At 38.6% G+C, this 25,619-nt stretch overlaps 1 protein-coding gene across 1 annotated transcript in view; it reads right to left on the bottom strand.

The window, feature by feature from the left end:
* The window catches only part of Kdm7a (lysine demethylase 7A), a 74,412-nt gene that overhangs the window by 2,840 nt on the left and 45,953 nt on the right, over positions 1 to 25,619 (bottom strand). The window contains exons 8-19 of the mRNA XM_004851279.3: positions 25,171 to 25,258; positions 23,840 to 23,946; positions 16,329 to 16,420; positions 13,458 to 13,547; positions 9,142 to 9,351; positions 7,505 to 7,629; positions 7,188 to 7,342; positions 5,395 to 5,492; positions 4,694 to 4,842; positions 4,357 to 4,565; positions 2,801 to 2,886; positions 392 to 665 (exon numbers count right to left, since the gene is read on the bottom strand). Coding sequence (XP_004851336.2) covers positions 392 to 665; positions 2,801 to 2,886; positions 4,357 to 4,565; positions 4,694 to 4,842; positions 5,395 to 5,492; positions 7,188 to 7,342; positions 7,505 to 7,629; positions 9,142 to 9,351; positions 13,458 to 13,547; positions 16,329 to 16,420; positions 23,840 to 23,946; positions 25,171 to 25,258 — 1,683 coding nt within the window. The remainder of the gene's footprint in view (positions 1 to 391; positions 666 to 2,800; positions 2,887 to 4,356; positions 4,566 to 4,693; positions 4,843 to 5,394; positions 5,493 to 7,187; positions 7,343 to 7,504; positions 7,630 to 9,141; positions 9,352 to 13,457; positions 13,548 to 16,328; positions 16,421 to 23,839; positions 23,947 to 25,170; positions 25,259 to 25,619) is intronic.

A 25,619-nucleotide genomic window follows, 5' to 3' on the forward strand; every position in this document is an offset into this window, starting at 1 on the left:
TGGATCTAGAGTGTATGATGCTGGAACTGATTCATGGTGCAATGCTAGGATCAAGGGCACTAAGATTAAGGGTAAGTCCCTTGTTGCTTTGCTACTTTCTGCCTGTCATGAACTGTTTCTCCTTTGTGATGCCTGTGATGCCGCACCACTCTGTCTTGGAGCCAGACTAGAATAGACTGAAACCTCTACAAATGTGAGCTTTCCCCCTTTAATTTTAGGTGTAGGGTATTTTCTCTCAGCAATGAGAAGAATAACTAAGACACGCCCCTGGTGCACACTGCTGTGAGAAGGCCATCCAGTGTGCACAAGATGCCAAGCAACTAGGATGTAGAGACTGCACTGCCATCGTGCATCAAGAAACAGACTTGATCTGCAGGTGAGTCACCATTACCTTTTGTTGCCTGGTTGCTGATAGGTGGTAGATTTGATGCAGGTCTCTTTGTGGGGTGAAGGGGCACTGAAAAGGAGGATTCTCCAGCTGGCATCTCTGGGCTCAGGCTGCCGCTGTTTATCTGACATACACCTGCAACCATGCTGGAATTCTGTGTGTACTTTCCATTCAGAAGGCCTGCGACATTGCTGTCCATACAGTTTCTACTTTTCACCTTTTGACTCGTTTCTGATGAACCTTCCTTTTTGTTGCATTTCTGGTTTCTGCTTACATCCTGAAGAAATAAGGAAACAAAGCTGAATTTTTAGGGTTTAATGCATATTTAAGCTCTCTCTACACTAGCAAAGTCATGAGAGAAAGGAAATAAACTTGAATTTTGGTTTTCTGAACAGGGATTAGCTACAGATGACCACCCTCTATGATGGTCCTATCAGTCCATAATAAACCTAAGAGTCTAGAACTCAGATCTTGAAGTTTCATCATTAACTTAAGAACAAAAAGGGAGAGAAAATAATTTAAATGAGCAGAGGTCCCTCCCTGCCATTCCACCTCCATGGAGAGCACCAAGATGGAAGAGATGGCCCAGTGCTTCCTTAGCGCGCCACAGCTCCCATGCACCTCCCACGGTGTAACATACTAGCTTTTTTACAACCTCTGTAAGGTTCACCTACACTGTATTTATTTGCTAGGAAAATCCTGAGATCAGAGCCCCAAGCCTGATTTCTTTTCTTTTGTTGTTATTGTTGTTGTTTTTTGAAACAGGGTCTCACTGTGTAGTTCAGGCTGGCCTAGAACTCATGGCAATTTTCCTGCCTTAACCTCGTAAGTGCTGGGATTACAGGCATGCACCATCACACCCTGCTCCAAGCCTGATTTTTCTTGAACTATAACTCCTTTTTCAGTGTCTGAAAACTATACTGAGTCAAATTTCAGGGAAAAAAAAACCTGCTGACTGATGAGTCTTGAAATTAACTGATAGGGTCATGACCAGAATTAAAAATGGAAAGGAAAAGGGACTGAGGATGTAGCTCAGCGATACAACACTTGCCATCATGAAGCCCTGGGTTTAATCCCTCGTACTGCCAAAAAAGAAAAAGAAAAACAGAGACTAGACATGAAAAGAGCACACTGTGATGTGATCTTCCATTAAACTAGTTTAATTTGTGTGTAGGAGAGACATAAATATATTTGTCTTAATCAGTTTCAAAACCAGTATTAAACATAGACCTGGTTTAAATCAGTCTTACAAATAATGTTCGTGAGCATGAAAAAAACAAATGCTGATTTGATATGCCACAGAACACTTCTCTAGATCACAGGTAAAAAAATATTCATTTTCTCTGATATGACCCTACTAATCATGTGTCCTCTGCTTCCTCATTTTCAAAAATAATTACAAAAACAACAGTCATATAGCTTATTTTAATACTGAATCCTGTAATGCTGATAAGTGACAATTTCACACCCAAGTCCCTCTTTCTTACAGTGGCTCCTCATGTCCCGTTCTCTTGCTCTCCCTCAGTGTTTCTTTAGATGTAGTCTAAGTTCAAGTTCTAAGAGAGAGGCAGCCAAGGACTCCCGCTTCTGCTGATTTACTTTCCTGACATGTGCTTGGGTTGAGGAGTCTGGGGCCCCCTCTGCCATGTGAGAATTCTGATTCTTTGGCTGCCACCTTCCAAGGTTTGCAGCAAAAGGTCCCATCACTTTTCTTGGCTGGTGCTGCCGGTAAGGCTTTAGCTTTTTTAAAAATGTCATTTTGAGTTTGTGTGGTATGAGCATGAATATGCTGGGATCCCAAGACATCTAGTTTCTTCTCGTAGAGCAGAGGTTCTTAATCTGGAGTCAATGGAGAGCAACGGGTGGGCACAGCAACAACCATACACAAAACTCAGTATTTGTGATGAGTATTTTCCTAAAAGAGAATCTGCAACTTCCATCAAATCCTCAAAGAAATTTAGTACCTAGCATGAACAAGAGCCAGTGTCAGAGATTAAAAAGGAGATTTTTTTTCCTCATATTTTTCATTCTAACCAGGTACAACCTACAGTTGCCCGCAGCTAGGGGTTTCGGCTGCTCTGAGGAAGTCACTCTTTCCAGCTCACACTCTGTCCTGAGCTGTGCAGCAGTCATCAGAACCCTGAAAATGCACAGCTGTGCAAATGTGCATTTAATTATAACTTTTTAGTTTCCTAAATCTAGAAGGTGATAACCAGTTCTAATTTAAAAAGAAAGTAAAAATGAAGTTAATAACAATTCTAATCTCCTTTTAATAATTCAACCTATGAAGCCTGTAATTCTAGCACTTGGGAGGCTCAGGCAAGATGATCACAAACTACACAGTAAGACCTTGACTCAAAAAAAACAAAAATAATTAAAAAGTTTTAAAAAGTTTTCAATCTCTGAATATACCTGAGGATTAAATCTGGAAGTTCTATCAATTTGTTTAATCCAAGAAGAAGTCCTCAAGTCTTGATCTTGAGTCTTGACATGATATCCTAAAGAGAAATATTAATTCAATTATCTTTGCACAAACTTGATATTAAAGAACAAAATAAGCCTAATGCTTAAAACTTAAAGCAATTTTATCTTGACATTTTGTTAAAAAATATATTAACTCTTTCCATGTTTCTTCTCGAACCTTACTTTCACTATACTCCTTTTCCTCTCCGAAATCGCCTGCTCACTTGCTATTTCTTTCAGTTCTCTGTCTTTATAGACAGGTTTTGGGCCAGGTGTTGGGAGACCGGGAGGCAAACCCTATGGCCATGTGTTGTCGATGTGGAATCAAACACCATATACTCTCTCTAAATTTGGCACATTTTCCCATATAGAGTAAGGCAGACGCAGGCCGGGGATTTAGCTCAGTGGTTTCGTCACCTGCTGTGCAAGTGCAAGGACCCAAGTTCGATCCCTGGTACCCCCCCCCCCAAATTGCACCCTTTGAGTAAGGCAGATGCTTATCTGAATTTCCATAAAAGTTTTCTCTTTTTTAAGTGACAAAAAGATTACAGAAAGACAAAATGGGAGTATTGGAAAGACAGGCAAACCCAGATTTAAATTTGATTTGCTTCATTACTAATGCAACTTTAGGCAAGCTGTTTAATCTTTCCAAACTTCAGTTTCCTCTTATACAATAAGCACGGACTGTGGGATCAGACCATTCTGGGTTCAAATCCCAACAGCTTTGAGTAATAGCCGTGTAAAATGCAGACAAGTTAAATTAATTTCAGTAAGTCTTCTTTCTTTTACCTGTAAAATGGTGGATTGATATTACCGAGCCCATAAATGTTTCAAGAATTAGGTGAAATAAGTATCAAGCTTCTGGTGCATAGCTGACCCTTAATGACACAGGACTGAACACAAATGTTACATGGGCATTTGATTTTAATACAATAGTATGTTCTCTCCAATTCTCAGACTTCTGGGGAAATACAATTTTTCTCCAAAGGCACTGAGAAGAAAACACTAGGTGGCATCACTGATATGCCACTGAATCAGCTCTTTTCCTAACGCTTCCTTTTCGAGGAGGAAGAATACCTCAACAAGAAGAAACAATTCAAAACTTGTTTTTCCTCTCATAAAAGGAAAAAGGGTTGAATGTTCTGGTTTAGAACACCATTTAAGAGACTGGAACATCCTTTCATCCTGGTCAAGTTGCTAATAAAAGGAAAAGAATACTGCCTTGCAAGAGCAGTAGTGGAACTGTGCCAGTGAACACAATTTACATTTTCAGTTCTTGTCCTTGTTTTGGAGTACTGGGGATCAAATGCAGGACCTTGCACTTGCCAGGCAGGTGCGGTGCCACTGAGCTACATCCCTAGCTACATTTTCAGTTATGATGCCTGCATCTTACGTGCAATAAACAGTCCTTATTTGTATAATCTGTAATTTAAACTAGAATTACAAGACTAATAATAGTCAGGGGTCATGTTACTTTTCAGGTACTGATAATTTATGTTTCTTACCATATTCCACTGGTTTATCATAGCGATACGACTGCCTAACCTCGTGGTTACTGCTGTGGAAGCTACTGGGATCCTCGGGAGAGTTCCTTGCACCACTGCAGTCTGTGCTTTGCATTTGCCTTTGTAAACATGTGGAATAGTGCAACCTTGCCATGGACAGCATGCCCTGAATAGCTTCCTCCTCTGTGCTCGTGGAGGTAGGACACTCCCTAAGGGGGCAAGTGAACCAAAAAGGCAACAGTTTATTCTTGCTGATAATACATTTAATAATATTTAAAATAGTTTTCATAGCATCTATACTACAATGTGAAACAACTGCTACTACTAATAAGCCTACCTTTTAATTGGAATTTCACTTCTAGATGGCTTCTGGCTCTTTTGAAAGAAGTTCTTCATCACATTAGATTCCTCCTTAAAGTTTGATGTTACTTCTTGTTTCTTTTCATCACCTGAACTTTCAGATTCTTCAGTGGTAAAATTAATTTTCTGAAATAATAAATATTTCAATGGAAACAAAGCTATATAAGAAACTGGCCAAGTTGGGCCGGGATTTAGCTCAGTGGTTCTGCCACCTGCCTTGCAAGTGCAAGGTCCAGAGTTTGATCCCTGGTACCAAAAAAAAAATAGAAATTGGCCAAGTCTATACAAATTAATCAAAAGAGACTATCTGTCTAGGGAAAGTCAGAATCTTAATTATCATGGAATTCTGTGTTTCATATGAAAATCTTTGGTAACTACAGTAACATACTACCTGAATTAAAAACACACAGTACAGGCTTTCTGTAAGGTAAAATAAAACATAACCTATAATAAATATAAGCAATAGAACAACAGTATAAGCAGAAGCGTCTCTCCTTGTTAATCTGCTGAATGGCAAAGTGTGGTGCATATATGTGATCACTACTGCAGGAAGACCATGTGTTGCACAGTCAGAGCCAAACACTGAGAGAGCTGTCATGTGCCAACCTCCCAGGTGAAAGCCTGTAGGCATTCACCTTCCCATCAAGTGACACACACGTCATAGTGCTGCAAGCATACCAGTGCAGTGCAATCAGGTCCAGAGTCTTCTGAATCAGAAATATCAGAATATTCTGATGATCGATTCCTGAGTTCTGACTTCACACTTGTAAAAAGCCCTGATGAAGGAGGGAAGGAGGAAAAGAACAAGTCATTAGAACTTTATGAACAAGATGACAAGGCGATCTCTCAGGTCTACCCAGCTTCATGATAGCTCTCAATCTCCTCTGCCCTACCCTCCTTTCACACTGTTTTTATTCTCTCCCTTTGTTTCCCCCAAGGTCTCTCTCTCTAATTGGTAAAGTTACAGACTTAAATATGTTCTGAAAACCTTTGTGGAGCTGGGGATTTAGCTCAGTGGTTCCGCTGCCTGCCTCAAAAGCGCAAGGACTCAAGTTCAATCCCCGGTACCCAAAAAGAAAAAAAAATGATCATACGTTTATTTTTTTTTGAGACAAGGTCTCGCTTTGTGTTCAGGCTGGCCCTGAACTCACTCTGTAGCCCAGGCTGGCCTTGAACTTGTGGCGAGCCTCCTGCCTCTGCCTCCTGAGTACTGGGACTACAGGTGTGCGCCACCACGCCCAGCAATTACATGTTTCTTGAGTGGGCTGACTTTATTTCCTTCCAGAAAAGAACCTTCAAAACTAAAATTAGGGCTGGAAGTGTAGCTCAGTGGTAAAGCACTTGCCTAGTACATGAGAGGCCCTTGCTGGAGGATGCTTTTCACTTTCCTTTTTGTATTAGTTTTCTCAACAGAGAACAGAAAGGTAACTCTTGTAAATGCATTCAGACACCATGAGTTCAGCAAGCTTATAAACTGAGCCTTGCCACCTAGCACTGCCACACAGCAACTGTTTCATCAAGTCCTGCTGGTGAGCTGCCTCTTCCCTGGCTGCAGAATCACCAATATTAGTACCACATTTACAGTGCTTGGAATTAGCAAGAAATGAGGAATTCAACATGGATTGAGTAATATTTGTCATCTGCAACATTTACTCATCCAACTAGTAAAATATTTATTTTAACTGTTTTTATAATAGAAGGGTATATGGAGGTCTTGAAAAATGTTTTAAAAATTGAGATTTTAGGGCCGGGGATTTAGCTCAGTGGTTCCGCCACCTGCCTCACAAGTGCAAGGACAGAGTTTGATCCCTGGTACCAAAAAAAAAAAAAAAAAAAAAAAAAGGAGGAAAAAGAAACACAAATTGAGACTTTATTCAAAGAAGAAAGCTCTCAAGGAGGAGGTATTAGTCTGCCATCTGATATTACTATTTCATTTGATGACAACCAACAACCCAGTAGAGACATTCTTGTCAACAGTCAAGTGCAGCCACAGCAGGTAGATTCCTAATAGCTTCTAGTGGGCCAGATCATATATCTCCTAATTCTGAAAACCACGTACCTGGTAGCAAAAAATATACATGAAATTGCATTATACTTGAAATTTATTTTGGGGAGCAGAGGCCATAAAATGTAGGAGGATTCATGAGACCCTTTAAAAGTTGAGTAAACCTGGGTCTCACTGACCCCACACTTGCCTAGCCATTACACCTCACACGGCACTCACATTCAGCATTTCCCTAGTGGGGGAATTACACAGACAGACTTCTGAGTTTTCAACAGTATATGGATTTTCAATCCTATAACAAGTTTCTTTACTGACTGTCACATTAATAAAGAACAGACTTTTGGGCTGGGGATTTAGCTCAGTGGTTCCGTTGCCTGCCTTGCAAGCGCAAGGTCCCGAGTTTGATCCCCGGTAACCAAAAAAAAAAAAGAACAGAATTTTGAAATGACCATTACAACAAACGTACTGTTGAGTGGTTTCTGAGGTTCTTCACTTTCCATCCCCTCTGTTCCTGAACTTGCTTCTGTTTTCACGTTTGCTTTTTTTGTCCTTCTCTTATCTTCTTCATTCTCGCTGTCTGCTGTATAAAGACTCTGATCTGCAAAGGGCTGCCTCTCGTCTCTGCAGCATGGAGAAAGTAGACGAGTCAGAAACTGTACAGGGCTATGGGCTCCCACCCCTTCAGTCAAAGAGTAAAGAACTGAGAACTTTCCCTGGGTGACAGCTTACAACAGCATAGACTGGGCGTTAAATGAGCAAGGGAATCCACTGAAAATTACATACTTAATTATTCTTCCATTCGTCAGCAGTAATCGCAGATCATTATCTTTTGCTCTCCATTCAGGCACCGTGGAAGATGGTTGGAGGTGTTTATTGAATTTTCCATTCAGTTTTGAGCTCAAAGTGTCCTTAAAGAAAGAAAACAGACTGACTTACTCTCCACCTTCAGGAATACCTATGACCGTGCCCTACCTCACCCACGGCCCTGCCTTGCGTAAGTCAGAATCCCTCAGGCAGAAGCTCAAGGATCACTCCCACTCTCAGGAAGGTCATCAACAATAAAATACCTTCTGCGAAGTAGAATACAAAACCTGCACAAGGCGAATCAAGGGAAGATTGCTCTTGCAGAGGTTGAAAACTGGGACAGCACTGTGTTAGGTATCTGCGTGCTCTTTCTTCAGGGTTCCCACACATTTTGGCCTCCTCCTTCCACCTTGGCCTCCCACAAGGCACTGTCAGAGCCACACTGCTGTCACTAGCCATAGAGGCCACCACGTGACACAGAGAGATAACAGGAGCTGTTTTTTAACGTATTAAAATTATCTCCTTTTTAGGATGATCTTTTCCTTAATAAACAAAACCTTTCATAATGAGCTAAATCACCCCCAAATTGCTAGAGATTATGTTTAGAACCACACTTTTTTTTTCTTTTCTTTTTTTTTGGTGGGGGAGGTTGGTTACCGGGGATGGAACTCAGGATGTTGCACTTGCAAGGCAGGTGGTGGCACCACTGAGCTAAATCCCTGCCCCTACAACACATTTTTTTCTATAATTTTATCAAATTTAAGATATTTAAGAAGGGTATGATTTCTGTGTAACCTAAAATTTTAATCCAGAGCTATCTCTTTACTCACTCTAGAGTCTGGCACATCCTCTGCCTGACACAGATCTCTCGAGCTCACAGCCCTCTTTCACCAAGTCACTGCGTGCTGATTTCACCCCATGCCCAGGCACCCCTCTGCATCCACCCTCGGACTCCTACAGATTGATTCTGAGTCTCCCAGCCCACTGACAGGTGGCTGGTGCTGCTGGCCCCAGGATGGGATTTCTGTGTCCACTCTTCCTCTGCCTGTACTTCCTCACAGCTCTGTAGCCAGATCTTGGTCCTGTTACTTGTGTCAGGTCAAATGTCACCCAAGAAGCTCTCTGACACTCTGACACTTCATCTCATTGCTCTGATGCTCTGGGCCCCTGTGGAACATCCAGCACCGGAAATGATACTGTTTGTCTGTCTGTCTCCCTCTGACTCCACTCCGATGAAAGCTCACAAAGCAGGGCCTTGAGTTCTGCTCCAACTGGTCTTCTCTAGAGTGGACGAGAGCACCTGGTAATTGGTGAGCACTCAGGAAACACGTCAGCAAATGCAAGAGGCCTGGCGAGATCACCCCCGACACACACACACACACACACACACACACACACACACACACACACACACACACACACACACACACACACACACACACACACACACACACACACACACACACACACACACACACACAGTACTGGCTAAGCCTGCAATTTTCCAGCAAAGGTCAGGTAAGAACATGAAGCCTGGGCTAGGGCTATTATTATTACCCTTTAAAGAACCTCAGGGGACAGCCCAATTTCTCTTCTCATCAGGAAACACTACTTGCCTCTTCCCACGGGCACATCTCCAGTCTCTTGAGGACTTCCCTCGTGTGGAGCTCCAGGATGTCCAGGTTGGAAGGAGTTCGAACACTGTGATCCCGGAGCTTCCTCATCTTCCGTCGGGAATGGTACGAGGAAGTTGTTTCAATTGAGGACCGTGAAACTGGACACACAGTAGGAATTCCCTGAGATTTAACTGGTTTGCTGTTTTCTTCCTGTAGTAATTAAATTCAGAGTATGTTTTTTGATGAGACTATTATATAATACTTTACTAAATAATCAGCCATAAAAATATTTTAGAAAACAAGAACCATTCCATTTAATATATGAAAGAAAAAGATCTAGTCAAAGCCTCAGCTTTCCTGAGAGTCTTATTCCCTTCTCTCCCCTCTATAATACACTGTGAACATATTTCCTTGATTTTCAGTATCAGATTAAGAGTTATGTAGTATTCCACTGTATGGATGTCACATAATTTATTGACCTGGGCTGCGGATTTAGCTCAGTGGTTTTGCTGCCTGCTGCGCAAGCGCAAGGACCGGAGTTTGATTCCCGGTACCAAAAAAAAAAAAAAAAAAGAGTTCTACATAATTTATTGACCTAATACACATATGAGGTTTCTTCTTCTGTTTTCCTGTGTTAAATATATTAAAGGTATATGACAGCAGAGGGACAGCAGATCCAGAGCAATAACGCAATGCTGTCGTCACCTTCTAGAAAGAACGGGGCTCGAATTTAGTTAATATTTTAAACTTTTGCTGAGATATTTTAATGACTCAAAATCCACCTTGATGATGTAAAAACAAGAAATTTTCCTCACAATGGCTTAAATGAACTCTTCTACCATTTCTTTTCTTTTGCTTTGATCTCAGCTGCAGCTCTGGCACCTGAAGCTCTACCCTGAGGTAACACTGTCTTCCCCTTCCATTGAACACTAACTTCCTGTTCTCCCATTTTGACAACCACTGTTCTGCTTGCTCTTTTATTTTTGTTTGTTTGTTTGTTTGTTGAGACAGGGTGTCACTCACTATATAATTCAGGCTGGCCTTGAACTCATTATGCAGCCCAGGGTGGCCTCAAACTCTCAGAGATCCTCCGGCTTCGGTCTCCTGACTGATAGAATTACAGGGGTGCACCACCATGGCCTGCCCACTATTCTGCTGTCTCCGTGAATTTGGCAATTCAAGGGACCTCATATAAATTGGATTATATACCATCTGCCCTTTTGTGAGCAGTCTTTTCCTCTTAGCAAAATATCTACAAAGTTCACCCATGAATCAGGATTTCATTCTTTTAATAAGTACTGCATGTACCGCACTTTGTTCATCCATTTATCCATAGATGGACCCTTGGGTTGCTCCTTCCTTTTGGCCACTGGGAATAATGCTGCTGTGAACATGGTGTACACAATCTGTGAGTCTGCTTTCAATTATTCTAGGTATATAGCAAGCACTTGAAATTCTTACAAGTGTGTTTACTCAAGTGCTCTAAATTTCTAAATAACATGTTTTAACTGCTCTCAGCTTTAGATATTACTAAATTCCTATATATAAGATAAAGTTTTAACCCTCACTCTTCTTTTTTTGTTTTTTTTTTAAGACAGGGTCTCACGGGCCGGGGATTTAGCTCAATAGTTTTGCTGCCTGCTGTACAAGCTCAAGGACCTGAGTTCGATCCCCGGTACCAAAAAAAAAAAAAAAAAAAGACAGGGTCTCACTATGCAGTTTGAGCCATCCTTGAACTCACTATGTAGCCCAGGCTAGCCTTGAACTCTGCAATCCTCCTGCCTCAGCCTCTTGAGTGCTGGGATTACTTGCATGTGCCACCATGACTGGCAAACCTCACATTTCTAATCTACACATACTGCCCTTTCCTTCAACATTCAGTATTTAAATTGGACTCAGTAAAAACTGTGGATACCCAGTACCATGTAACTTATTATTATTACATTTCACTTTTATACATCTTTTGTTTTGGGGGGGTTTTTTTGGTACCGGGATCAAACTCAGGGTCCTTGTGCTTGCACAGCAGGCAGCAAAACCACTGAGCTAAATCTCTGCCCCTCCAGTATACATCTTTTGTTTTTGCTTTTTTTGTTGTTGTTTTTTGTTTGGGTTTTTTTTATTGTTGTTTTGAGATAGGATTTTTCTAAGTAATTTAGGCTGGCCTTGAACTCATTATGTATCCCAGGGCGCCTCAAATTCATACTGATCTTCCTGCCTCAGCCTCCTGAATGCTAGGATTATAGGTGTGTGCCACCCCACCCAGTTTTTATTTCTCCTTTAATTTTCCCTTGAGTTAAAAATTGCCTAACTTCCCATCTCTTTTGTTTTCTATGTATGAGGTGTGATCAAAAAGTACAGGGAATATTCAAATTTTTAGAACACTGATCACAGTAGAAGGCACATTGCCATCTACCTTCCCCTTGGAATATTCCTTCTGCCTTCGAACATACTTATCCCCTTGTTCTTATCATTTTCTGAAACAGTTCTGGAAGTTCTGTTTTGCATATTTTTAGTTGCACTGCCATGGCTGTCTTCATGTCCTGACTCAATTTAAAACGTTTACTTTTCTTGGTCATTTTGACCTTTGGGAAGAGCCTAAAGTCTCACAGTGCCAGATCCAATGAATAAGGTGGGTGGGTGAAGACACACCATAATGTTTTAAATTTCACAGAAACTGCCATAAATATGTGTTTAATGAGGTATGATCAAAAGATACTGTAAATGTTTAAATTTTAAAAAAAAATTTTTTTTTGGCAGTACTGGGGATCAAACTCAGGATCTCAAGCTTGCCAGGCAAGCGCTGTGCTGCTGAGCTATATCCCCAGCCCCAAAAGTTATTATATTAAAGGATGCTTTGCCATTAATCCCCTTCAGAATGCTTGAAATACTCCCTCACACTTCAAACATATTCACTATTCTTGGCAATGTGTGTTTTACTGTAATAAACTTTTTAAAATTTAAACATTCACCATATTTTCTATTTATCACTATTCCCCAAATTCACCTTCAGAACAGGCAACCAACCATTCAGACACATTCAGTAATCCACCAAATTTATATTTTTCTTTGAAGACAACCCTTCTGCATAGAACTGCCAGGTAAAATATAAGATGCCCACTTAAACATTACTTTCAGGTAAATAACAAATAGGGAGCCCTTCATTCACCTGATCCGCCCTACCCTAGGTGCTCTCTGAGCCAGTCCAGTTATTCTCGGAGGTGTGTTTTACTACTTTAAATCTATAATATTGGAATTGAAATACTTCCAACAATGATATTCCCATTTATTCAACTATTATTTTACCTCCCTCAGTGAACATTTAGAGGATTTTTTTCACATAGACTCACCCTTTTCTTTTTTTCTTTTTTTTGGTACCAGGGATCAAACTCGGGTCCTTGTGCTTGCACAGCAGGCAGTAAAACCACTGAGCTAAATTCCTGGCCCTAGACTCACCCTTTTCTTGTTGAGTTTATACTTAGTTTTGGTTGTTACTGTACCTGAGATTTATTTATATTTTTATATCTATATCTGTATTTTGAGACTATATATGGTTTTTTATATGAAATCCATTTATACGTAATGACATATACACTTTTTCTACTGTACCTGAAGACACTGAAAAATACACAAACTAGTACTATTCTATCCGTGGATACTACAGCTGGGACTCTAATTTTTCTTAGATATGTCCGTACCTCTTGCTATTCCTTAAACACAGCCCTAATATGATATTAAATTACCAGTCCTCCATTCTTCCACTGAATTCAAAACAACATACAACTTTACTTTAATTAAAACATCCTTTGCTTAAATACCTAGAGTAATTCTTAATTAATAAATTCAAACACCTAGTCACAGACTTTCTGGGCCTTCATCAAAGGCATTCACCTTACCAATTGATCTAGGGTTTTCAGTCAAGTGTATCTCCTTGCTCAGCCCACTATCACCCTTCGTTCTAACCCAGCTTCACCTACCTGTATCCACTCACCTTAGTCTTTCCTCTTGTTCTAATTACTTAACATGTATTCATCTCTGATCAGCTGAAATTAATCAGATCTGAAAATTGAACTGATTACCCTGTATTTTTTATTTTTCTGCTAACCTGAAGTATCCTGGTACCTGCTTCCTTACTATTTTGTTGCTTTACTACAACAAAATATTCTAAATTTCTCTCTAAGTCATGAGAAGCCTGGAAACCTGAGACTCTTATTGTTGCTGTACGTGTGTCAGCTCTTTCACTGCCTATAGTGATCGGAGATCCATTTGCTTCTTGAGGCACACAGTACCATAGCATTTAGATGAGTTTCTCCTCTTACCTCTATTGCTCGAATTACTTTAGAAAGTTCCTTAATAAGATGTCCAGGTCTAACATTGTCTGGAATTTCAAAGGCATGTTCAGATACAAGCTGTATTAACAAAGATAAGAAAACCAAAATTATTTACATTTTAATATGCAAAAACTTATTTAATGAACATATTTTTTAGTTCTCTAGCTTTTACAGACATAGCTAGATGGTAGAAAGCCTGGTCTCAGAGTTCATGGAGTTGGTATTATAATACTTTCTAAGGAGATCCTCATTATCATATAAAATCCTCTCAGACTGAGTTAAAAATGCACTTGTGTACAGTTAATTTTGCTTTATAGTAAGAACCTTGCACTCTACACTTCAAATCATACTGTGTTCCAACTACAACTATTAATTAATAAATAAAGATAACATTTAATTCACAACATGTAAAGATTTTTTATACAAAATATGGGCACTTAAATAATCCTAGTTTCTTAAGGGAAATCTAATTTGAATAATTTTAGTAAATTTTTTTCTCTTAATAGTCAAAAGCTTATCAGGAAAAAGATAACACTAATAGGGATGAGGAACTAATAGGTGAGTTATACATCTACTGAACTGCAAGCTGTTATTATTTTTGCATCTATTTCCCAGTATTAAATTTCTGTATCTAAGAACATTTTGGTTTTCCAGACACACCCAAAATACTAGAGGTTCTATTTGATTTTGGCATATTTTGTTAATAACAACAGTAATATTAATGGGGCTAATTCTGTGCTTGTTCTGTTACGTATTTTATGAGCATTAATTCATTTAACTTCTTCAATAACAATATGACATAAATACCATAGATTGAACCTTCTTATCTGAAATGCCTGAGACCAGAAGTATTCTGGATTTCAGAGCACTTCAGATTTCAGATATTCTGATTAGGAATGCTCAACCTGTAAATTATTCCCATGTTACCACTGACAGAGCTAAGCCACAAAGCTTAGGTAATGTACCCAGAGTCACACAGCTAATTAGTGACAAAGCTGAGATTTGAATTCAAACATCTGATTCCAGAAGTTCTTAACACTATGCTGAGTTTCCTCTCATCTTACAACAAATTTAACACAGTTAAATGTAAACATGGTTTCAAAAATGCACCTCAAATGCAATGCATTAACAGTATTAACCAATTTACTATGCATCAAAATCACCCATGAGGTTTATAAGATTCAGACCTTCCCAAGGTCTGTTAAAGTAGAATCTCTAGAGAAGGATACAGGGGATTTATTTTTTAAAACCTCTACAGGCAATGGTGATAAACATGCATTTGAGAACCACTTGCTTAAAGCTTCTAGCAGGAAATAAAGTTCACAGTTTTTGTAATATCTGCTTTGTTTTGTTTTCATCTTGTCAGATGGTTGTTAATTTGCTTAGGATTTTCCTTGTCATTTAAATAATGAAGTCTTTGACAGAGGAAGACATTTTCATTCTCCTGAATATTTCTACTGTGTCTTGCTCTAGTGGATAAGTGGATATGTAGCAATGATAAGAAAGTATAAAATTATTGGAATTTAGGCTATTAATTATTGTTTCCCAATATCTCTTAGGAGCAGATTTTTTTTTTTTTTTTCGGCGGTACAAGGTATTGAACTCAGGACCTTACGCTTGCCAGGCAGGCACAGTGCTACTGAGCTACATCCCTGCCTCAGGAGCAGAATTTTTATTTAAAATGGATATTCAAGGGTTGGGGATTTAGCTCAGTGGTTCCACCGTCTGCCTTGCAAGCACAAGGTCCCAAGTTCGAACCCTGGTACGAAAAAAACCCCCAAAACCCCAAAATAAAATGGATATTCAAGAAATACGGAAATGCATTATCATTTACTAAAGTATTATGTACAAAGCTCCGTGGGGTTGAAATAAAAATGGACAGTCACTATTCTTTTCACTGCTCATACTCCTACGGGAGGAAACACACAGATATCAACTCTATATGATTAGTTTTAAGTCCACTAGCACAGGAATTTGTTCTGGAAGTGTAAGGGAAGAAAACACTAACTCTATATGAAGATCTGGGATGACCTTTTTGGGGGGGGGCGGGTACCAGGGATCGAACTCTGGACCTTGCACTTTCGAGGCAGGCTGCAGAACCACTGAGCTAAATCTTGCTACGTAATTCAGGCTGGGATGACCTCCTGGAGGTGGAGAGGCTTAAGGGCAAGCAACTTCCTGAAAATAGAAAGCTCACTCTTGAACCACGTCCCCCATCTTTCCCTCATGTTTCTATAGGTCTAGCAGAGTGGGAAAGAGCAGCAGCTGGCAATCCCGAAGACTAGTTTCATGTCCTAGTGCCACCAATTTTCTCGGGCAAGTTACTTAAACAGGGGCACCAATAGTACTCAGACCTCACACAGATTCTTTTAGGGTTCAATGAGATTATGCACAGGCAGACTACCATGGTGCTCCAAACTGTGTAACAGCTCAATGTGGTTTATTATTATTCTCTATCTACATGTTCATTTCTTTTTTTTTTTTTCAAAACATGGTCTCGCTGTATAGTTCAGGCTGGCCTTGAACTCATTATGTAGCCCAGGCCGGCCTCAAACTTGCAGAGTCCCCTTCTCAGTCTCCCAAGTACTGGGATTATAGGTGTGTGCCACCACACCCAGCTTACATGTTAATTTTTTAAATACTTGAATTATTTTCTTTTCCAAATTGAAGAATAAAGTTCTTTATTCTCATAAATATAACCAAAACCAAGTACATCTATCTGTACTGTATAGTAAAGTGTGGGCTATATTAAAGCATAGTTCTTATTCTCTCTATTACTGGCACTCACAAATGCTGCCAACATAGCAAAAGGGCTCTTTCTTGACCTTGCTGTGTAAAAAAAGAACAATAATGACTTACTTCTTTTTTCATCCATAATTTTAAAGCAGTATGCAATGCTTTCACCCCCTGTACCAGGTAAGTCTGAGGCTGGAAACCATCTTCTCTCAGTTCTGTGGGAATAAAGTTGGGTGGGGAAAAAAGTTAAAAATGTTCTGAAGATGAAGGGATTAACTCTAGGTTTTTGTTTTGTTTTGTTTTTGGTTTTTTGGTACCAGGGATTGAATTTAGGTCCTTGTGCTTGTGAGGCAAGCAGCAGAACCACTGAGCTAAATCCCTGGCCCAACTCTAGGTTTTAAGTAACCACCAAATAACAAATGTAAACTTCGAAGTTAATAAAAAAGAAAAACTTCTAATATGAAATAATTCAAAAGGCAAGAAAGAAAAGGAAACTACATTAAATGTAACTGTACAAAATGCACCAAACATTAAAACATACAAAAAGGGCTTAAAATAAAAAGACAGAAAAAAGACACCAAGCTTTCAAAAGAAAGTTGCTATAGCTACATTAATAGATTGTCATTAATAAAGGGTCATTTTATAGTGACAAAAAATTCAATTCACTAGAAAGACAATCATTTAAAATGTATACTCAATAATATAATCTGAAAACATAGAAAGCGATAACTAAAGAAAACTACAAAAAGAGTAAGCAACTCCACAAGCATACTGGAAGATTTTAACACATGTAGTTAACAATAAAATAAGTAGACTTAAAAATCAGTAGACATATTTAATTTGAACATATAAAACTTGATTTAATGGTTAAGAATAGGATATTATACCCAGCACCTGCAAAATACACAGTCCTCTCAAACATACACAGAATATTTACAAAAATCATCCATTTCCCAGGGCCATAAACAAGTCTCAATAAATGTCCAAAGAGCTAAATCACCTATATATCTGCAAGACAAATAATCTAGAAATAAGTAACAGAAATCGGAACAAAAAGATAACTAGAGAAAGGCTGTATGTTTTGAAACTAAAAAACACAGACATTAATAAGCAGACTATTAAACATCATTTAAATTTTCTTAAGTGCTGGAAATTAGAAAATATTTTGGTTAAACAATAATGAAAACACTGTATTAAGATATACTGTACGGGGCCGGGGATTTAGCTCAGTGGTTTTACCACCTGCTGCGCAAGCGCAAGGACCGGAGTTCGATCCCCGGTACCCACCCCCCCATAAAAGGTATACAATATGGCGCCTGCCTTACAAGGGCCCGAGTTCGATCCCTGGTACCAGAAAAACAAAAACAAAAATAAAACAAACAAACAAAAGATATAAAGTACACTACACAGAGAAAATCTATATCCTTAAATGCTGATCTTAGGGAAAAAAATGCTGAAAATTAATGAGTTCAGGACCCACTTAGAATGTTTAAAAATAAAACAAAACAACAGAAATGGAGAAAAAATTACGAGCAAAAATTAACAAACAGAAAATAGGATTATAAAGTCTCAAACTGATTATTTTGAAAGACAATAAATTTTCTCAAAAGAGAATATAGGCACAAATATACAGTACCAAAAATGAGAAATGAGACATCCTTATTAATGCTACAGATATTAGTTAAGAATAAGAGGAACAAGCTGGGCATGGTGGCACATGCCTATAATCCCAGCACTAGAGAATCTGAGGCAGGAAGATCATCATGAGTTCAAGACCAGCCTCAGCTACACAGTGAGTTCAAGGCCAGCCTGAACTACATAGGGAAACCCTGTCTCAAAAAAAGAATAACAGGAACAATTTTGTCAACAAATTTTTTCAAAAGAAGCATTTCTAGAAATTAATTTATCAAAATACTCAGTAAAATTAGAAAATTTGAATAGTCCTATGCTCATAAAGATACTGACTCACCAGGGATTTATTTAGCTCAGTGGTTCCACTGCCTGCCTTGCAAGCACAAGGTCCCGAGTTTGATACAAAAAATAATAATCCCCGGTACCAAAAAAAAAAATAATAATAATAAAGATACTGACTCAGCAGTAAGAAATCTTCCCATGAACTACAAATCCAGCTATGCTGATCAGTGAGTCCTATCCATCATTACAATCCTACACAAATTCCTCTACAGATCAAAAAATGAAGGAACAACAACAATAAAAAATGAAGGAACAATCCCAACTTTTTTCCAGAGAGGAGCATAACTTTCATACCAAAAACTAACAAGGACAGAGTTACAAAATAAAATATGGGCCAATTCCATTCATGTGCCAACAGAAAAAAATACATATATGTAATATGCAAACATATTTTTCTGCATTTTATATAGAATATATTTACATATCCTAGTATATATTAATATATCTAGAATATGCAAAGTAACTTATAAATATATATAGACTATAACATTGACAATATTCTAACCTACTAGTATGCAAAAACTACATCAAGACCAAGGTTGGCTAACATTAGAAAAATCAATATAACCACTAAGTTAAAAGATTAAAGGAGGGCCAGGAATTTAGCTCAGGGGTTCCAGCGGCTGCCTTGCAAGCACAAGGTCCTGAGTTCAATCCCCAGTACCAAAAAAAAAGATTAAAGGAGAAAAATCATAGAACTATGTTAATACATGTATGAGAAGCTTTTGATAAAATTCAATCACCATTGATTATTTTTCAAAAAGAAAAAAAAGATCTTTCACCTAACTTAGTTTGTAAACAAGGACTTCCTAAACCTGATAAAGGTTATCAACAAAAACCCCAAGCAAACATAATGATAAATGGTGCCTGGGAATAAGACCTTCCCTACTCCTATTTACCAGTGCCTGGAGGTCCTAGCCAACCCAGTAAAGCAATAAAAACTAAAAGATACAAGTATTAGAGAAAGAACAAGACTGTCACTATTCACAGGGAATGTATATAATTATATATTAGAGAGCTAAAATGTCCTCAGATACATTAAATAATAGTTTTTAAGGTTTCTGTATGCAAAAATCAGTATAAAAATTATTTCTGTATTTCAGCATCACATGGTTATTAAGTCCATCCTTATAAATTGCCAGTATCTGGCCATTTTTGAAATATAAAAACAGTAATTTTATATATAGTAACAATATGTTATTTATAATAGTACTAAAATGTATGAAGTACCTAGGAATAAATCTATTAAGGGATATATGTGCAAAGGGTGGGGATTTAGCTCAGTGGTTTCGCTGCCTGCTCCGCAAGCGCAAGGACCCAAGTTCAATCCTCAGCACCAAAAGAAAGAGATATATGTGCAAGGCTTTTTTTTAACCAAACCAAAAAAAGAAATGTCAAAAGGTCAAAGAAGATCTAAATAGATGTTCATGATCATGGTTTTTTTTTTTTTTTGGTCTTTTTTTTTTCACTATCGTGATCATTTTTTGAAAACTTCATATTTAATGACATAAAATTTTATCAAAATTTGATCTCTGGATTCAATATGCTCAAATTTAAATCTCCATGTTCTTATTTGCTTGCTTGCTTGCCTTTTTGGGGGGAAGGGGAGCAGTGTCAGCCTCTAAGAAAGTAATTTAATAACTTATATGGAAAGGAAAGGCAAGGCACACTTGAAGAATAAAGCAGAGGAACTTGCAGATACCAAGTCTGACTGTAACCCGAAAAGGACAGATGGACCATCGGCCCAGCGGACAGAAGAGTGAGCAGGGAAGTGAGTACCACAGGCCCCATGTCCATCCACACAGGGTACAGGTCAGGAGCAGCAGCCACCAAGAATAGGAAAATACAGTGCTAGAGCCCATGGGTATTTATAAGAAAACAACTGAAAATGTACCCCTTCCTACCCACTTCCACAAGAAATTCAATTACAAATAAGTTAGAAGCCTAAATGTAAAACATGAAACTATAAAAGCTTTTAGAAGACAATATTTGCAAGACTGGGATAAAAACCTTTTAAACAAAGTATGAAAAGCAATAACCTCTAAGTTGAAAAAAATACTATTTTAAAATGAAGAAATGTTACCCTTCAAAAGACACCATAAAGAGAGTAAACAGATAAGTCAGTTGATGCGATGGCATCCTGCAACATGTCTTACTGAAAGGACAGGAGTTACAATATATAAAGAATTTCTATAAATTAGTTTAAAAAGAAGTAACTAAATTGAAATACTGGCAAAAGATCCAAACAGGCAATTAAGTAGAGAAGAAATCCAAAAGGCCAACACATATATGAGAAAAAATGCTCAATTATATTAATAATCAGGATAATGTACATTAAAAATACAAAGAAGTAGATATGAAGAATTAAAACCTAACACGCCAAGTTTTGGGCAGAGTGTGCAGCACTGTAAGCCCTCAAACCCAGCCATGGAAACAGGAACTGGGAACAATATGGCATCAGCTACTGAGTTCTCTCGATGACTTAGCCATCGAGCCTGTGCTCGGGCTAACGCCTGTGCTAGGTAGCAGTGCTAAGGACTTCTGAGAAGCATCTTCCATAATCGCCCCAAACTGAAAACGAGCCCCAGTGCCCAGCAACTTCTGTATTAAGAGGTATGTGAATGAAGGTATCACACAACAGAACACTACAGCAATAAAGAGGAAACTGCAACTACCCACAGAAACCTGGATGACCCTCAGAATACTATCAAGTAAAAGACAAAGTCGCAAGAGAGTATCAGCTTCAATAATCATACAAAGTATACAAATGGAGAAAATGTAACTATTTTACTTCACAATACAGCTGATAAAACCCGAAGAAAAGGATATCACAAAAGCTGAGAGAAAGTGGTTATCTCTAGAAGGGAAGGAGGTAGGTAACAAGGAGTTATGAAACACTTGGCAAGACTATGGCACACTGTGCCCATTGTGTAGGGATTACCTGAGTAACAGCCACTTTCTTTAAAATGGACGAGAGTGTGTGTGTTTGCAGCATATGTGTGACCTGTATAGTCAGCTATCATTTATTTCAGTATTGTAAAAGTAAATGCATACACACATAGAAATGTCATTTTGGGGTTTTTAAAATAAATTGATGGGCCAGGGATGTAGCTCAGTGGCACCATGCCTGCCTGGCAAGCACAAGGTCCTGAGTTTGATTTCTGGTACCGAAAAAATAAAAAGAAAATAAACTGATTATCTGAAACTAAAGAAAAGTATTTCAGCTGCAACTCAGAATTCAGGTAAGTTGCCAGGTGTGTTGGCGTATGCCTGTGATCCCAGCACTTAGGAGGCTGAGGCAGGAGGATTGTTGCAAAGGCCAGCCTGGACTACATAGTGAGTTCAGGGCCAGCCTGAACTACAAAGGAAGATCCTGCCTCAAAAAAAAAAAAAAAAAAAAAGGAATTCAGGTAAGCTGAAACAAAAGCAAATCATTTCAGTTCTGCCCATTGGCTAATTTACTTACATAAATCCAAACTGGTTCACTATTTTATGATCACTGAGATGAAACACAACTCAAGCTTCATAAAATGTACCCTCATTTAGCCCAGTACTCATATAAGCTTCTAACAGTCTGAGATTTGGCAGGTAATAGCTCACAATGCAAAGTAAAAAGGTTAGCCATGAAGGAAGACACTGTAACGTGGAGAAACAAGGGTACCAGTCCTGTTTCCAGGATGAATGCCCAGGACAACGGAGAGGGCTGTAATGGTCATTTAGCTTTTGCCTTGGTGAGAGTGGAGCAAATCAGTCCGCCTCATTCAACTGCCAAGTATCTACTGATCTGGCTGATAAAACATTTTAAAGCAACCTACAAATACACGTTTATAGAAATCCTTCTTTGTTTTTAAACTTTTTAATGTATATGGCCATGGTTACAAACAAACCAGTATTTCTGAACTTTTAACGGTCTAAGACAAATAGTAAATACCTTTTTCTTTGCTTTTTTTTTTTTTTTTTTTGAGACAAAATTTCACTGTGTAGTTTAGGGTGGTCTTGAATTCACTATGTAGTCCAGGCTGGCCTTGAACCACAGAGATCCTCCTGCCTCAGCCTCCCAAGTACGGGACTACAGGCATATGGTGACCGTGACCAGCTCATAAATAGTTACTTCCAAGACTATGCAAAATATGCTGTGGCTTAAAAAATAACAAGATTTTGTCTTTCAAATAAATTAAATTCATTCTAAAAAGTTAATTGATGAGCTCCTCTTCAGCATTAGGGGGTATGTGTTAGTGGATTTTCTCCTCACTAACCATAAAACAGGAACTTGGGATCCTATGACAGACTAACAGAAAAGATGGGAGAAAGAACTCTGAACCAAGTGTAGATAGAACTGCCAATCTCTTAATTGAAGAGTTCAATAGTTGGGTTGTATTTCCAGAAAACACAGACACTTGTTAATACTTTTTACAAGTATATACAGTCTGTGTTCCTGCTTTCCTAGGCTTGTACATGGAGAAGAGATGATCAACCTCAGTGCCCAATTTTCACTGCGACCTTGACAGCTGGGAATGGCAATTCTCTGGCGCACTATGCCCATTCCTGCAGCCAAGCACAACACCTGAAAACACGATTGAGGCCGGGATCAGGATAAGGGTTCACTGTTGAAGCACAGGACAGGCCTGCACAGCAGACCTAGCCCTCCTCATCTGGGTCCCACCTCCCGCACACACCTCCCTCTACACCACATGCACTGCAAGGTGTCATTGTTCTTCCACTCAGAGGGGACTGTCTGCTTTTTTTTGTTGGGGCACGGGGAGCATGCATGGTGAGTTTTATCACTTCGGTTCCATACATGCTATCCTGCAAAGTTAATTTTTGGTTGTTTCTTTTCACTTTACCTGTTCTTCTATAAGTTTTAAATGGAAAAAAATGTTTAGATAAACTTTACTGTTTAATTTGTTTATATCTGTTCTCCTGGGAGTTTATAATATTAGTACCATTTGCAAACTGACAATCCAACACCCCCAACAAACTGTATTCTCCCTGGCACCTGGAAATTGAATATCATGTCTATTTTTATTTCCTGTTTTTCATGCACTTTGTGGCAGTGAAAATACAATCTCCACTGCTCAAAGATTAAGTCAGAATATAAAAACATCAAAATCTGAAACTCCCCCTTTGAAAAAACAGCTTTATATCTAAACAAAAGAAGTTTCAAAAAACATACAGATCCTAAGCTGACTGATGTTCAGTCGTCAGAGCTAGTAGGCGAATTATGCCAGCCAGCTGACAGTCACAATGGTGAGGGACAGCCATTACCTGATTCTCTCAGGACATGAGAAGTAGTCCCCTGGCCTTTTAAAACAAATGTTTAAGAACACATACGAGGTAAGAGTCTCTTGACAGAAGTCACCTTCTGGAGAGTGAGGTACCTATGGATAGTTAAGAATGTGTACAGGTCACTGGAGCTCTAGATGAGTATTACCTATGTGCTTCCGGTGCAGGTGATTTCTAAGAACGCAGGTTAGTAGGCTATGGGCTAGAAACTAATCACTAAAAAGGTTCCCAGTAGGGGGAGATCGTGTACACTGTATTTTAAAAACATAACACGGGTGACATCCACACCCAACTAGCAGTCTTTCTGTCAGGCAGCTTTAAGGAAATTTACAAACATTATGTATCATTGTATAACAGAATGTGCAATTATTAATTACCTTTCAGGGTTTCCAGCAAATTTTTGGCTACAAACCAACATATGGCTTCAAAAAAAGGGAACTTGAAAAGATCTGGTGTTTTTAGCCTTTTCTCCATCTCGTAACACCTAAATGAATACAATTGGAAGAATTATTTTTACTATTAACATTTCAAAGTTAAATGAAGATAATTTAAAAATAAACTAAGCAGGACATAACATGTAAGAAAGACCAATCAAGTGTTGCATCTACTTAAAAACACCACAGCTGGACAATGCTGAATTATGACCTTATCCAGGTTCTACCTTTAATAAATTTGACAACGTATTTATTAATTACATGGAGCTTCATGAAAAATCACACCCTGGAATTTGTATACTAAGTTTAGCGAAAGGGTTTTATGAGGATTCTACTATAATAAATAAAACTTTTCTTTAAAAAATCAGTGGACAACACTATAACAGCCAGTCAAGTTTTCTTTAGTATTTTAAGGTCAAGACCACATTTGACACCAGTCAAGGTGTGACAACGGGAACCACAGTTTGCCAGTAACTGTTAGTCTTCCTTGCTGTAGTCCATGTAGCAGGAGCCATCTTTCCCCCAAAGACAGCTCAGGTACAAGATAGGCAACATCCATACTTGCTGGATGTGGGACCCACCCTGACTTTAAAGCCTTAAGGCCTATAAGAGCCGCTATCTCCTTTAGTAACTCCATGGGTGCAGAGCATCCAGAGCTTCCCTTGGGCATGCAGTTACAAGAGTCATCACAATCAGGGAAGCTCAATGACATGGCTTCCTGTTAGGTTTTTCTAGTTCTCCTGGTCCTCATGCAGTTATTAGCCACGAATCATGCTTGCCATACACAAGGCTGACTAATAACTGTCTCCCTCATTAGACTACCTGGGGAACAGTCACATAAAGATCAAATTTTCCTACAGAAGCGGAAAGGCTTAATCCTTCATCCAAACAGAATTAAAGCAAGTGTTTTGACACCAGTCCTGACCTAAGGACTGCTCTGTTTCAGGATCAGAAGTTGCAATTGAATCTGACTGACATTTTCCCCAATGCAAAAGTAGCCAAAGGAGAACATATGCATCTTCATAAAACTTTGAACTTTGGAAAGATAAAATCACAATGAATGAGTCTTACTTTGCTTTAGGTTTGAAATGTATCAAACTAGTACCAACAAAATTTTCCATTAATACTTTTGTTAATATTTCCCATTCCTAATCATTTCTCTAGGCCTATCTCCATGGAATCTCGAATAAAATATGCTGTGATTTTTAAACCAAGCAAACAAAAATCTGTTTAAAAAAGAGGCAAAAGGTCCTTTCAATATTGGTGACACAAACCTGAGCTGCATGCCAATGTTAAGGTTGTGCAGAAAGTTACCCCCAAAAGCCATACAGTCCTGAGAAGTGAGCACGGCATGAATCCACCCTGAAATGGTTACAACATATTAATCAGTGACTTTTCAGTATTTAAACCAATCAGATGTGATGTCTACCTGTGAGATAATTCAAAGATCAACATTAGTTTGCTTCATTCTCCAGTGCTGGAGTACTTAATGTCTATTACAACCAGTTAAGTCTTTCAATTAGATATTTATTAATTATCTATAATATGCCAAGGTCTGTACTGAGTTTGAGGAATAAAGTGAAGGTTTTTGGTAGTTACTATTTTTGTGTTTAGTTTAAAAACATAATCCAACCTTATAGTAAAGATTCTACTCTAAGACAAGTCAAACCTGGTTTGAATTAGGAAAGTACATTTTCCCTCAGAGAATGGGAGCTAGCTGCCC

Source organism: Heterocephalus glaber, unplaced genomic scaffold (genome assembly GCF_053883595.1).
Source record: "Heterocephalus glaber isolate CG9 unplaced genomic scaffold, H.glaber_assembly_v1.0 deba00000621, whole genome shotgun sequence".
Lineage (NCBI taxonomy): Eukaryota > Metazoa > Chordata > Mammalia > Rodentia > Bathyergidae > Heterocephalus > Heterocephalus glaber.